At 36.6% G+C, this 14,950-nt stretch overlaps 1 protein-coding gene across 2 annotated transcripts in view; it reads right to left on the bottom strand.

The window, feature by feature from the left end:
- The window catches only part of PTPN4 (protein tyrosine phosphatase non-receptor type 4), a 112,402-nt gene that overhangs the window by 43,090 nt on the left and 54,362 nt on the right, over positions 1–14,950 (bottom strand). For both annotated transcript variants that reach the window (XR_010440941.1, XM_064717783.1), the window contains exons 8-11: positions 13,082–13,202; positions 11,926–12,013; positions 11,089–11,177; positions 5,793–5,856 (exon numbers count right to left, since the gene is read on the bottom strand). Coding sequence is in view for 1 of the 2 variants with exons in the window: in XM_064717783.1 (XP_064573853.1) it covers positions 5,793–5,856; positions 11,089–11,177; positions 11,926–12,013; positions 13,082–13,202 (362 nt within the window). In the remaining variant the exon portion in view is untranslated. The remainder of the gene's footprint in view (positions 1–5,792; positions 5,857–11,088; positions 11,178–11,925; positions 12,014–13,081; positions 13,203–14,950) is intronic.

Raw genomic sequence — 14,950 nt, 5'->3', positions numbered from 1 at the left:
TTTGTTTTAAAAACAGCCTGCTCAAAGGTTAACAGTCTGTTTAGTTATATAGAAACAAGTCTAAAAGGTATGACCCAAACAACATGAAAAGAATTCCATGATTTGGGAGCTCAAAGACAATGTGCCTCTCTGTTCAAAACTACAGCTAAAATGAGTAATTGTCATGAACACGTGGCAACTGAAGATTGGGAACAGGTATCGATCTCAAGAGCAACTGACAGTTTCTACTGCTAAATGATTGACTAGATTCCTGGGAAATGCAAAAAGCAAAATGGCAAAGCAAGCTAAGCTGTTCTGCCTGTTGAGAGAGCTCGATAACAACCTCTGTAGGTCCAGAAATATCAGCGGCATTTTTCTTTCTCTTCACAGTACTAAATTCTCCCCAACATTTTGCACACCTTAACTGATTTAACTTAGCAGTAAAGTCCTTTTCCAAGTTAAGCTTTTGTTGGTCTGCTCATCTTCAGATCTGAGAAACCAAGGCACAGAGACCTGCAATTCTTCCCCCAGTGTTGCATTCAGGAACAAGAATGACACTATTTCCAGCCACCGGACAAATTTAGAGCAAAATAAAATAGATTTAAAACAAACAGCAAATTCTAACTCCTTATTGATGAACTTTAAGAAATTATATTCAAGAAACTAAATCCTGATATTTTAATTCAATTACAAAGATTACTTATATCTGTTTTTAATTTCCAAGTATTGCCAACTGTTCCCCGTATTTTCTAGACATGAGAACAGAACGATTTAAAAATCAGAAATCAGAAACAAGATAACAGAAATTAAGCCCATTATCTATGCAGTTATAAAAGGCTTTATCAACAACCTAAAAGTCAAACGATATAAACAAGGTAGATTACTATTCTGCAAGAGAGCAACTAGGTACAATTATGGACTGCCTTCACCTGGATCCAGTAAAGGATGAAACAGCTAAAATTTTAGATTCTATCAACAAGTAATCATGATGTAGCAAATTTTCATGTTCTGTTTAGCCTTTTAAACAGTTGGAAAAGAAAATCTGACAAGTTACATGAGCTGGTGATCATGTATTTAATGTCATTCAAAGTATTATAATTATGGGTTGGGGAAAAAAAACATAACCTGCTGTTTCCCCTAGTTTGTATTCCAGAAACGAGCTGATCTGCATCTCATTCCACCATCTGATCAGTAGATCAGACATGAAGCATGAAGGAGGAGCTGGTATGGCAAGATGAGAAGGAGCTGCAGCAAGATCAACTTCATTGTAATGCAAGACAGCACTTTCACAGGAACTTGGTGTGCTAGAGCTTTAAAGGTACCTTAACAATAGTTCTATTCACAGCTTTTAAAGCTTTCATTGCAGTGCGGGGAGAACTGATCCTCAAACCCTACCCTTCATCTCAATTACAGCTAGGAAACATTGTTTAAGATAAAGAATAATATATGATACTGGTTCCTAAGTGCACTCATCCCTCCCCTATTCACCCCTGAAGGTTTTGTTATATTCCAGTGTAACTTGGGCACTTGAAATTCATCTTAGCTGATGATTCTGGGGTGCAAGGTCTGGTTCTACTGCTGGATTTAGAGAAAGGCTGCCCCTGTATTCCTTGGAAACAGCAGGCTTGAACCAATGTGGGCTCAGCACAGGACCCCAGGCTGACATTTGTAATACCCATGGTAGTTCAGCTGAAAACACACAAAGTAACAGGACAGTTCTACTGCAGCCCTGCAGCCCAAGGAATGCTTTTAGAGCACAAGGCTCCAGCAAGATGCAGCATGCTCTATGGTCTGATAATAACATGCAGGCATTTCAGGGGGTTATGTCTGCTGTGTCAGAGAGTCACAGCAGGATTCTGCTCCAAAATTATTATCTTACTAATTATGTCTGTGGTTTTTATTAAAGAGAGGAAAACAGTCTGCTTGCCATGGAGAGGAAGAGTGAAGCAGCTGGGATGCAATACTGGTAATGAAGATCTGGGCCCCAGCACAAAACTACAGTAAGACAAATAGAGTGAAGTCCAAGTCACCTTTGTGATTCCTATTACTAAAAATGCAAACTCAACAAAAAAGCAGCCTGGGTATTGGTGCTGCTCTCACACAGAACAGCTCAGTATTTGAATCAGCACCTTGAGTGGGGCCATGCATTCAAACCCACCTTTGCCTGCTTTGAAACAGTGACTCCAGAGCACTGCTCCAATCTCTTGCTGCTCAGGAAAGAAACTGGGTTGAAAAATTTACTCTTTTACTTTGGCTAAACAAGGAAAAATCCCAGGGGAAAAAAAAAGCAGAAATTCCCTACCCTATCTCAGAGAGACAGAGTTGTGCTTTATAAATTAGGCAGCAGTCAGGTAGGCATCTAATGAATGCCAGTGCTACTTAAGATCTAGTATGTACTCAGGCAGATAAGCCCATGCACCACCTTGTGATTTCAGACCAAGTTCTTTCTAAAAGTCAGTCAAAAAAAGTCAGACAAAATTCAAAGCACAAACTTCATATACATAACCTATAATTAAAAAAAATAAAATCAATTCTCTTGGCCACTCACTGAAACCAGGTTTCAGTTATGGCCAGAAACCTATCATATTGTTTAGTTCCTGACTCAGGTAATTTTTCAATGGACATTTACCTTCTTGAAGAGCAAAAGAAAATGCTGAACAGCTTCTTTGGCAGTCAAAGAATCAAGATCACAAAAACATGCTGGATGGCATTAAGAGCTTGATGCTGGCTACTGATATTACTACAGCCAAGGGTGCAACTAAATACAACCAGAGAAGTTTAGGGAAACATCTAGAAAAATAAAACTACTGAATTATTCTTAAGCAGCTTCAAAGCATGTAAGGGAAGCAGCATACAGAGCAGGCAGAAGAAAGTACGGTACGATGGAGAAAAATGCTACTGAAGTAATGGCTCAGGTGGCTTCTAATGCTGGATGAAGAAGTTCTACATATAACATAGTTCTACCCCATAAAATCATAAAAAACAATGGGGGAAAAAAACCTACTCCAGTGGATATAAGCTCCAGCCATATGATTGTCAGAATACTCCACCAGCTTCCACTCAAGATTGTATTATACTACCACTGGAAAATGACTGTGACATTCAACTGCTTCATCTCCCTCCATTTAAGTGATTTATTTAAACACTGATACAATCTAATGAAAGCAGGCAAATAATTCTTTACTTATGTTGCTGCCTTTAAGCTATGCCAAGTCAGCGAATAAATTTAATAGGCGATTATGAGATAAGGCACTTGCACTTTCGAGGACAGTTGCAATTAAAAGCTCTCAACACTTATTAGCAGTATTTGAAAAATATCTTTTTAGAATTATATCAAAGTGTATGTAACACAGTTGGGGAAAAAAAAAACAACAGAAAATTCCTTTCCCAAGTCCACTAATTAATGTTCTACAGCATCTCAGCTTTGCATTCAAATAAATGCAGTTTCTCAGATGTACAATTTGTTATATATTTACACACCAGTTTGAAACACATCATCAGCATACCATGAATGTATTTCCCCTGCCATATCGTAAATAGGTGATTTAAAATATGCACTCAAAGCACTAGACCAGAGATATTTTACATACCAAATGTGCAATCACTGAGTCACTTCACCTAGTTTCTGCTGCCTAAAGAGAGTCATTTAGGCTCCCTTTATTGTTAATGGGAGAGAAAACAAAAGCAAAAGGAAAAATATACCACCAGAGAACAACTTAATCCATTCTAAAACATACTTCCTGTTCAGGCAAGATGTTTCAGCCTTTGCATGTGATTATTACAGAAGAAATGTAATGATGAGCTTTGGTGAGCCAAGTATCACATATCAGAAAATGTGTTCTTTTAACCTAACTGAAGCTGAATATAGGTGAGATGAATCCTATCCTATGAATCTAGACAGGGAAAGTAACTCTGGAAACAATAATTTTAATATTAGCTGTGATTAAAAAATTAGTTTAAGTATTACTTCTTTGGAAGCCAAATTTGAGCTTTGATCCTAAGATATTCATGATTTGGAATAAATGAAAATTAAGTTCTTGCCACCAGTTTTCATCTGATACACAGAGTTTAAAGAAAAACACTACAAGGCTTTTTAATTTGTCAGCTTGGATAAGATGCCTCAGATGAGAAATTACATTAATTATATAAACTACGTCCTCATGCAAGAAACAATATGTAGAGTATTAAAAAACAACAGAGAAATAAGATGAGAAAGCTATCTTGGTATTACCTTCTATTATAAGTAGGTTTCTTTTCTGCAGAAAATAGAGGAAATACTCAAGTACACAGTACCAATCCTATTTTATATCTAGGTATCTTAATCTTCAGGGTCCTGAACTCTGCTACCACAGCATTTTCATCAAGTTCTAATTTAGGAAACAACTAAGTCCATAATAATTGCAGTCCATCATTTCTGAATTCCAAAAAAACCCCAAATTCTCACCTCACATGCAAATACAACTTTCCTGCAACTGTAATGGAAGTTACACACACTGGTATCATGACAAAATTTGACCTCAGCCTGCCTTTGAGAAGAGACCTGTAGTTCAAGTGGGGTTTTACAAAAATGCTGTGTCAGCCCAATAAAACATTCCCCCTCCACCTTTTCTGTATCACTACTTTTCTGCTCATGTTGCATGATGTCTGCTCATACTGACAGACCTGCTCACTTCATGATTGTGAAGGATCTGCCTTTAAGATGCACGTGTGATACTCCTTGTAAGATACTCCTGTTTTCAGCACTAGTGGCAGTCACCAGCCATGGGCCTGACCTGACAGAACAGCTGCTTCTCTTCTTCAACCCCATTGTCTCGAAACCTGGAACAGCCTTACAGTACTCACGAGGCATTTCTGCCTAGAGTCATCTTTTATATCTCATTTGTAACCATGCATTTCGGGTCTTCAAAGCACAGAATCACAGAACATTAAGAGGTGGAAGAGACCTTAAAGATCATCCAATCCCAACCCAGCTCCCACCAGACCAGGTCATTCAAGCTGGCCTTGAACAGTGCCAGGGCATCCCCAACCTGCTCCAGGGTCTCACCATGCTCACAGCAAAGCCTTTCTCATGTAAGAATTGCAAAATACCTCTGAACTAATCTGACAGGTTAATCACATACTCATATTTTTAATAAATTCCTCCATCTTTCCCCAGTGCTGTGTCTGTGATGGAAGCTCAGGGGCACAGAACAATCAATTTTGTGCTGAATTAAATGCTCAGTGGTCCTGTGCTGCTTCATGGGGTAGAAAACACACAACTCAAGCAGTGAAAAATTCAGCTCCAACCCTTCTCACAAGAAATTCAGAAGTAGGCATAAAAATATGCTATATGTAATTTAAAACTACAAAGGAATTCTTATCTCCTCTGTTTAAACACAAGTAATAAAGTCATCATGTGTTACCAAATCTGAATAATACAAATCAACATGTTTATCAAACATTAATTTACAAGCATATACAACTGAAGCAGCACTAAGCACTACCTTTACGTTGAGTCTGGTTTTTCATGAAATTTAAATATAATATTGATTTACCTTCAACCTTTTCCACATTTATCTTACGTAAACAAGTTACATTTCCTGCATACAAATGTAAAACTAGAAGTATCTAAAATATAAGGCAAATCAAATGAAAAAGAAAACTTATAAAGCATTGTAATGGCCTATTTGAAACATGAAAGAGCCAGAATGTTGGTGAAACTGGACTTTTAATTACAGAAAAAACAAATAATCAGCACAGTATCAGCAGTATAACGCAGACAGGCAGTAGCAGAAATGTCATTGCTTTCAGATCAAATGTAAGACAGTACTCACCAGTTCTTTCCTAAGTTGAATAAAAAACTGCTTGCACTTAAAAGAAATTTTTACAATCTTCAACCTAAATGAAAAACAAACCCACAATATTAAAACATTTCATATACTGAATCATGGTTAAAGGCTTAAATACACCTACTGAAAATATACTTTCTAGAGAGAACATATGGACAAAAAAAATAAGGTATCAAAGAGTATATAAAATAGTTTGCATAATTTGAAATTCATGAGCTGTGTCTTTATGTTATCCACCAAATTCACTTGTTTACATCCCAAACCCAAGGCAGTTGCTAATTTTGGTATCTTTTCCCCATTCCAAAGCCCAAAGAGCTTTTCTATCCTCAGGTCATTCCAGGCAGATGTTCTCTTTTCTCAGGCTGCTTTCATTATCCCTTAGAATGTGAAAAAAATCCTTTGAACTTCACCTGATCCCTGAAAAACATTCTTTCTCTATGTTCTTACATGTCTTTAAATATTACCAGAACTTGTTTTTAGTAAAATAGTTAAGATAAGATGTAAGCACAGAGATAGGACTCACAACCCTAAAAAAAAAAATTATCACATCACTAGGAGGAAAAAAAATTTCAATAACACATGAAAGGGAAAAATCTGCCTACAGACATGTTCACCTTCCAGGTTATTTATAAACATACAAAATACTGGCACTCATTGCAGACTGTTTTGGATGGTCACTCTGATAGTAGCTACACAAAATGGGAAAAGACTGGCTGTATTTTCATCACAATCTAATGACACACTTCTTCAAAGAAATGTAATATGAGGATAGTCAATATATTTTATTAAATATACAGGAGTATCACTTTGGTCAAGTAAAAAAGTGAGGTTCAAACTGTAAAACAAAAAAACATAGTAACTTTTTTACTTGAAAAATGAACAACTGATAAAATACTGCAAACTGACTGGAATGAATACTTGCATATTTATCACTTGCTGAATATAAACCCCTTTAGACCAGGAAGGATGAGAAGCAAAACATTAACAGACACCTAAGTTGCATGTTTGTATATAGAAATTATCTTCTTAACTAAATCAAATAAAGACATTTTTCTCCAGGGGATTATTCAGAGCAGGAACCTATGTGGGATGTCCTAATTTGTGGGAGAGTCTTTATCTGCAGTAACATAAAGACACTCCATGAATATTCGTGTTTAAATTATGGTTATTCACATATTTTCCCGTTTCTTTTTTTTTCCCAGCCTTGCCATTAGTTTAACAGTTAACAATAAAAACATTTTTTTAAAAAAAGCAGCAGCAGCAATAACTGTCCTATTTGTTAGTTGGTTTTGTTTTTTTTTTTTTAATTCTTAACAAATTCTTGCTATTGGAGTTAGTTTCTCAAGGATTTGACACTTAAAGGTGAGTTATATCTTATCTACTGAAATCACATTATTCCCCTGGCAATGCACCAATCTTCTTAGAACCTCCTGTGACAAAAACCTGCTTAAGGATAATGTAGGATGGGTCATATGTTTGCTGGATAGGACATACACTAGTGATTATTAACAGTCTGACTGTGGGAAAAACAGGAAAAAAATAGACTATTTAGGCTGCAGCTAATCAACAAATGTGTTATTACTAATTTTTTCTAACACTTTGGTGTACAGGGCAATTAAAAGAACATTTTAATATATACCTTTTCTAAAAATTAAGTCCCATACACTTTGCAAACACATATCAGATTTAGTTAGCAATTATTCCATTTATAAAAACATTTACTATCTCTCACTCTTTGGGGTTTCCTCTTCTGCTAAAGAAATTACTACCCTTGGTAATTTACAAACTCAAGGAGAATAATACATACAGGGTTTTAATGTCATCCTGTAATTTAGGCTTACAGAGTGAGGTCAGCTGCCTTTTAAGCCTGAAACCATTTGGAACAGACTCAAAGCTGTACCATTAGCCAATAAGGTCTAACTCAACTCAAAAGAGCCACCACTCAAGTACAAAGAAATGACTCAGCAAAGCTGATTCCCAGCTATTTAAAAAAAAATACAGCAGATGAGAGAGTTCCTATGCAGTGCTAATACCCTGCTAGGCACTGAATGAGCATATCCATACTGAGCCCAAGGGAAAGGCATCCTGTCCATGCTTCCTCTCTCTGACTGTTGGCAATGCTGGAGAAAAAGGAAAAGGCAGCAATATTATTTTCCTGGTATGATTTCCCATCTCAGGAAAGGTGTCTGATTACCTCAGACATCCTAAATAATAAAATATATCCTTTTAAATGAAGAGGTATTTGAAATCCTAGTCTAAAATGCAGATTGTCCTTGAACATGTGGAAGGAATCTCCTGATCCCCAGCCCTGGTTCTCACAAGGGCTTTGCCACCCCAGCCCTTGGGAGGTGATAAGGCAGGACATGAGCAATCCAGCACATTTCTTGAGCAAGACCTCTTGGACACAGGTTCTGACCCAGTCACCCAGAGAAGATGCTCCTGGCAGTCCAACTCACAAACATTAAAGGATAGTCCAGATTTAACAGCCAAAGACAAAAAGGCCTCCAGCAGCTGGGAGATGGTGAAGCTAAAGATCTGAAAGGAAGGGGAAGGATGCAGAAGACTAAATCATGGGTTCAGGAGAGAGAACTCCAGTTTGTTCAGAGCTCTGGTGGGCAAAATCCCATGGAAGCTGCCTTTGGGTCAGGGGAACAGGTAGTCAGTCCTAAAGGACAATCTTCTCAATCAAGAACAATCCTGATGTGCTAGAAAATATGCAAGCATAAAAAGAGGCCAGCCAAGATGCACTCAGAACTGCTGATTGGGCTCAAACACAAGAAGAAGTGCACAAGATGTGTGAGCAGGATCAGATGAGCAAGGAAGAACACAGTACCACCTAATGACTGAGGGGTAAAACCAGGAGATCCACAGCACAGCTACAGTTAAAACTGGCACTGGATGCAAAAGGCATCAAAGCTTTCCAGAGATAGAACCACAAACACCAGGCTCAGGAAAGCACGTTTCCAGCTGCTGAACAGGTGGTCTGGTAACCAAGGAAAGGCTGGTCTACTCCATGATCTGCTCCTTTGGTCTTCAATCTCCCTGGATTCCCAGGTCTCTGTGCCTGGTAGCAAAGTTTAGGGAAAGGAAGAATTATATGGAATTCAGGAAGATCAAGTTAGGACACATGGATAAAAGGCAATGTCCTTTTTTTTCCTCTATTCCTCTCTTGTCTTCCTCCTGTTTCATTTTTCCCCATGATCAAAAGGTTCACAAAAAGCAATTTAGATATAATATCAAATTTGAGAGTGAGAGGGCAAAGACATTTTACTTGAGTCTTCTCTAAGCAATACAGTTAAATATTTCCTTCCATGTACATGCACTTCTATCCTCTCACTTGTCTCAAAACTCAGGAGTACTGAAAAAGAGGTATCCAAATATCTACTACACCTATAAAGCACTAGGAAGACACTACAGAGCTCCAGCTGCATAGGAGCAAGAGTAAGTGGTAGCAAAAAGAAGCAGTATCAGTACTAGTGGCACAAGAGCAGCAGCATGATTATGGATAGAAAGAAAGAGTAATATGTCTATTATTGAGCTATATTGTAGAAATTGGTATTTCAGATTATTACTCCTAGCAAAAGAAAGCCTCTAACAGGGTGAAATGGGGAAGGGTGGTTCCTTTTTTTTTTTTTTTTTGTAAAGACCAATTATGTTGGAACTATAGTCTTCACAGCAAGAAATTATTATCCCTGGTGTCAGCTGATATGGTTGAATACAAAGAAGAACTGTTTAGGTAATTACACACACAAAAAAAACACACTAAGAGAATTTAGATCAGCATCCCTGGCATGCAAACAATACGGAGCAGAACTCAGAGAAACCTCCAACTTCCATTAGTGACGTGTAGCTTAATTATGACTTAGATTGCACGTACTCAGTAATTTACCAGTGTGATTTACAGAACCTAGTTCTACTATTGCTGTTTTCCCAAAAATAACAGCAGTAAAATCAGACTGAAATAAAACCTTCCTGATTATTACAGCATTCCATTTGTAAAGCAGCCTTAGCCCAGAAATGGCTCCAACATCTCAAAACTCTCACCACATGATGGATATCTTTCCTGGAATGTGTTACTACTATAAGGGCAGGTCTGACTGACTGGTACAGTAGTTCCAGGTTTATCACTGCAAGTTCCAGTTTTAATTTAGCCAGTGACCATGAAGATTGGAAATTTAAATGCTTTGTAATTGTCTCAGCCTTACTTTTCTTCAAAGGCATACAGGAAAAATGTTCACCACATTCAGTTGTACCGGCTGCAGATAACACTTTGATATAGCTTGATTTTTGCAGAGAAAGAAAAAATGAACTAAAATTCAACCAATGACACTGTTTCTCAGCTTGGTAAACCACAAAATATATAACTTCCTACAATGAACCTTGAGACTAAGCCTAGCACAGAAAACCAGAATATCTCAGAAATTCACTGGGTTGCAGAAAAGATCAAACACACATCAGCAGCAAACAAAAATGCAAAATCAGTAGCAAATGCACAGTTCTGATAATTTCTCCTGAACGAACAGCTTTTGTGCCTGGTGAACGAATGTCTGCTATGATAATCTTATATGACTGACTTCACCCACTCAGAATGCAGCTACAGCAACTCAGCAACACAAGCAATAAGGCTGTCAAAGTGAGCTCCAAACCAGCAAGGGAAACCAAGGGAAGGTTACTTCTGCAGGAACTAAGAAAGGCATTTCCAGAAAGGTGACAGAACTTCTGCAGAGCACCACAGAGGTTAGAGAGTACTTCTAAAGAATTTAGAGATTAAAAGATTTACTACAGTAAATGCACTTTTTGGATAATATAATGAAAATGGTTATTTATAGATGAAGAGATGACAACATCCTAAATGCTCCACCTCAGTTATTCACAAGTATCACAACTACATTAAATTGCAAGCACACAGTACAATTAATTTAAAGGTCACAAAAGAGGTAAAAGCAGTCAATATCTAGTTAATATTTTTCAATTCACCTGTCTCTTTAAAGACTGTAAGCTAGCCCACCACACTGGCCCTGGCTATATAGTTAAAGTATGCTTGCAAACTCCTGAAGAAAAAGAGTATTGAAATTCATTACAGTTTCATTAGAGTTTCAAAGCTGTTTAACAGCACAGCATGCAGACCAGGACAAACCCCTCCCCACCCCCCACTAAATTCCCCATGGCACGTGACATAAATATTTTCAACGTGATACAAAACAACATAAACTTCAGTCTTTTAAAGAGTGGTAAAAATATTTTGAAATAGCAAATAAAAACATTAAACAGCTGTCCTTACCACTGAAAGGTGTTAATTCGTACACGGTTCTTAAAAATTAGTATTCCACCTGACATCACTCCAATCATGATTTCATTGTTACTCTGATCCTTTAAAAGAATAAAGAAAATTATTTGAAGAACATTATAAATATCTTTTCAAACCTCATATATATTCATTCTCATCTCTGTCTAAATACACAAAATAATGTGAAAGGAAATGTGTTTTAATAAGACAAATACGAAATTAAATTATTCCCTCCTCTTTAGGACAAACCTGAGTGTTTGCTCTGAGTTCCTTACAAGCTATCAAAAAATTTCAATTTCCCAAGTAGGATCTTCTGTCTTTCACCAACTTTGATGAAACAAATATGAGAGTATTCTGATTTATTAAGAATAGCAGCACTAATAGACTAGCTTGGCATTTGCTGCACTAAAAGCAACCAGCAACTTTAACTCCTCCCTGAAAGGAAACTGCAATCTCAGAACACAGAGAAGAGAGATTCTAAAACAAACAATATTGCAAGCATATTTAAGTAGCACTTTTTTCTTGAAATATGTTTGCACTCTAATCAAGCACCTGCTATAGAACTCTCAATATGGCATTCAAGGCAACAAAGCTCAACTTGATTAACACAGATAACTAAGCACAAATAGGAGCAAAGAAATGCCCTCTCTCTAGTGAAACAGTGGATATTCAATCAGTAAATCCCAGTAAAGCACCTAACAGTATCATATTTTTTTCTCTTATTTTCTCTTGTAAGCAAAAGCCAGGAAGGCTCACAAAAAGAAAAGTATTTTTCCATAAATCTCAGAGGAATACATTTCTACATTGCAACCCTAGTTCATCCAAACTTACCCTTGCATAGTGCAATTCAACTCCATAAAGTTCTAAGGTACGTGCTGTATTGAGATAATTGAACTCTGCTTCTGCAGGAGACAACCCTCTGAAAGAAAGCAGCGAAATCAGAAATGTTCTGACACCACCTCCCACATCAGGCTCCCCAAGTGAGTGCAGACAGAAAATCTGCATTCATTTTACTACTTCTATCCCCACCCTGAAATCTGAATTTCCTTTCTTATGATAAATAGACTGTAACTCCAAAATTTTAACAGAAAAGTATTTATGTTTCCAGAAGTACACAGAAGTCTTGACAAGAGCTCACAACATATTTTATTGTAATGTACTATATAATTTAAATGTTTGTGGAGCCCTAGAATCTGGAAATTAGTTTTACAGTTCTGTATTTGGAATTGGTAATTTAAACTACCATCAACTCACCCAAGTGTCTTTAACACAGCTAAGAAAAACTTTTAAGCCTTTATCTGAAATTAATGCAACATTCTGTACCTTTGAAAGCAAAAATGACCTGATCAAGCAAATGTTTTATAAATATGGCTTACATTTTGTTACATTTAACTAACAAAAGGCACTTAAGTTCTAAAATAGGAAGGAACCATCACTGGAAAGTACCACAATGTTACATACTGAAAAAAAATATTTTCCATTGCTTCATTGCCTTTTCCTCTTTCTGAAAGGTCAGAGACTCGTGTACAGGAAAGAGCAGATATTGAAGAAAAGGACTTTGTTGCTTCTAAAGCAACTCTTTTACTGGAAAGAGCATCATGACAACAAAGCCCTTATGCTCAGAACAATCCCAAAGACTGAAAAAAAAATCTTAAAGAAAATGTATCTGCCTAAGTTACTATACAACATAATATGCACAAATACTGTTTTCAGAGAACCTTTAACTTAACATGTTCATTATTTCACTAATTTAGATATTCATATTTTGTATAAACCATCAATGTTATTTATTATACAGGTATTTAGTCTAGAAAAAGAAAAAAATCACATTATCTTAAAAGAAACAACCAAAACCAACCAACCAACAAACCCAACAACCCACCCACCCCAAAACCTTTAAGAAAAACCACTATTTTGTTTTGTATAATAGCACAGCATCAGCAGTCAGGATTTGACAAAGTCAGTATCTTCTGATGTAAATCCTTACATGTGCTGCTGATGTAATTTTGCTATTTCTTTTTCAAAGTCTTGAGGCTGGCTAGGGATGAAAGAATATTCTGAGAGGTAGCCTGGCAAGTTTTCTGAATGGTTGTAGTCTCCCAGCTCAGCTAAAATATTAAAAAGAGAGGTTATTGTTTATTACTGATGTATTTGGCATTGTGCAATGCCCCCAAATTCACATGAGTCTGCTCCCACATAATTTATGATCCACAGCAAAGAAAAATAGAGAAGACATTTGGACTCCCATTCTCCCTTTTGAATAAACAGTCACATTCTCAGTGAATATCATTGAGATTATTTAGAGAGAGCTTTGATTATGCACTTATGAAGGAAGTTCATAAAGTGTTTAATTTTTAACAGACAAATTAATCCATAAACGCTGTCATTACAGCTAGCACTAAGTAGAATATATATATATATATAGGAAAGTATTCCATTTGCTCTTACTATTTTACTTTTGCTTGTTTTCATGTGATTACACAATTTTATTCTTTTAACACTACAACTGCTATTTTGTTATGAAGATCTGCAAAGTCCAGCTACTCATTCTGCACCAAAATACATTCAGAAGCATTAGAAAAATATTTTTTGTACATTCAATTGTATGTATGAAACAATGTACACATACATACACCTACATTGAAACTGTTCTACTTGAAACTACTAAAAAGTGTGTTTACATAACTTGTAACACTTTCTTGAAATTATAAGAAATAGATTACAATCACATTTGTCAGAAAACAACATATAAACAACATTTGCTTAAATTCTTTGAAGCTTTCTAACCACAGTAGAAAAAAATTCAGCTTTAAGTATGTGCAATCCGTGTAGCAGATCGACAGTGATAGATAAGAAACATAAAATGAAAAGAGGAGAGATAACAGTAATATATCATGGTCTGGGGTCCTGGGCAGGCCTAGCAGCACTGACAAGGCAGATGAAGGCACTTATGGAGCAGGAGGATGAGGAAAGGAAGGGAAGGTCACTTGCATCACCACAAACAGATCCTACTTTAAATAATTTAGAAACTAGAAAATTGGACCAGGTTTCATAAGAGAATGCACTCCTTGCTGAAATCCAAGAGTAGAGGCTGAGATCTGCTATTTACATGTATTTATAAAGAATCCAGGAAGTTTATTACTAGGCAGCTACAGCAATCATTAGATAGAGCTCTGCACACTGGCAAACTTAGAAGCAGCAGGATGTCATGGATAAATGTAAATACAATGCACTGTGCATACCCACCACTTCTACAGTATTTCCCAAAAATATGTTATCAAGTTTTCAAAGTTCCTGTTATCAAATACTTCATCTCTTCTAAGACTAATTCCTATGGCATGACAGCATTTGCAGTATGTTTTTCAGGCAGCTGAAGTGTGGGAGTTTTGTTTGAGACTGTTCTATTGATTGACCTACAAAAAGGTGACCACTGAGCAAACCATGCATAAAACATGACATTACCATTACTATATATTTTTTATGAAAGTATTAACATGGACACTGTTTCTCTGGTATGTACAAAGTATACAAAATACTAAGGCAGATGTAAGTATCTTCAAGAGTAGAAAAACACATGAATGTGAGTGAATATATTGGGATTGCTTCATTTCAGCTTGAAGAAAAACTGAGTGTGCAAGAAAACTAAATCTCAGTTTTCAAGACTCATCTACTCACTGGGTGGCTTAAAATTGTGAAGACAGGTATTGAACTTTTTGGCCAGATAAGACCAGAACTCCCTTTTCCACACCTATTTGGAGGTTCACTGTATAGAATGTTAAAAATGTTCTAGTGTCTTAAGAAATACTTTTTAGTATCATTCTCAAGGCCACAATTCCATGCCTCAGAATGCACAGAA

This window comes from Zonotrichia leucophrys, chromosome 7 (genome assembly GCF_028769735.1).
Source record: "Zonotrichia leucophrys gambelii isolate GWCS_2022_RI chromosome 7, RI_Zleu_2.0, whole genome shotgun sequence".
Lineage (NCBI taxonomy): Eukaryota > Metazoa > Chordata > Aves > Passeriformes > Passerellidae > Zonotrichia > Zonotrichia leucophrys.
This window is presented reverse-complemented; position numbering and strand designations above follow the sequence as displayed.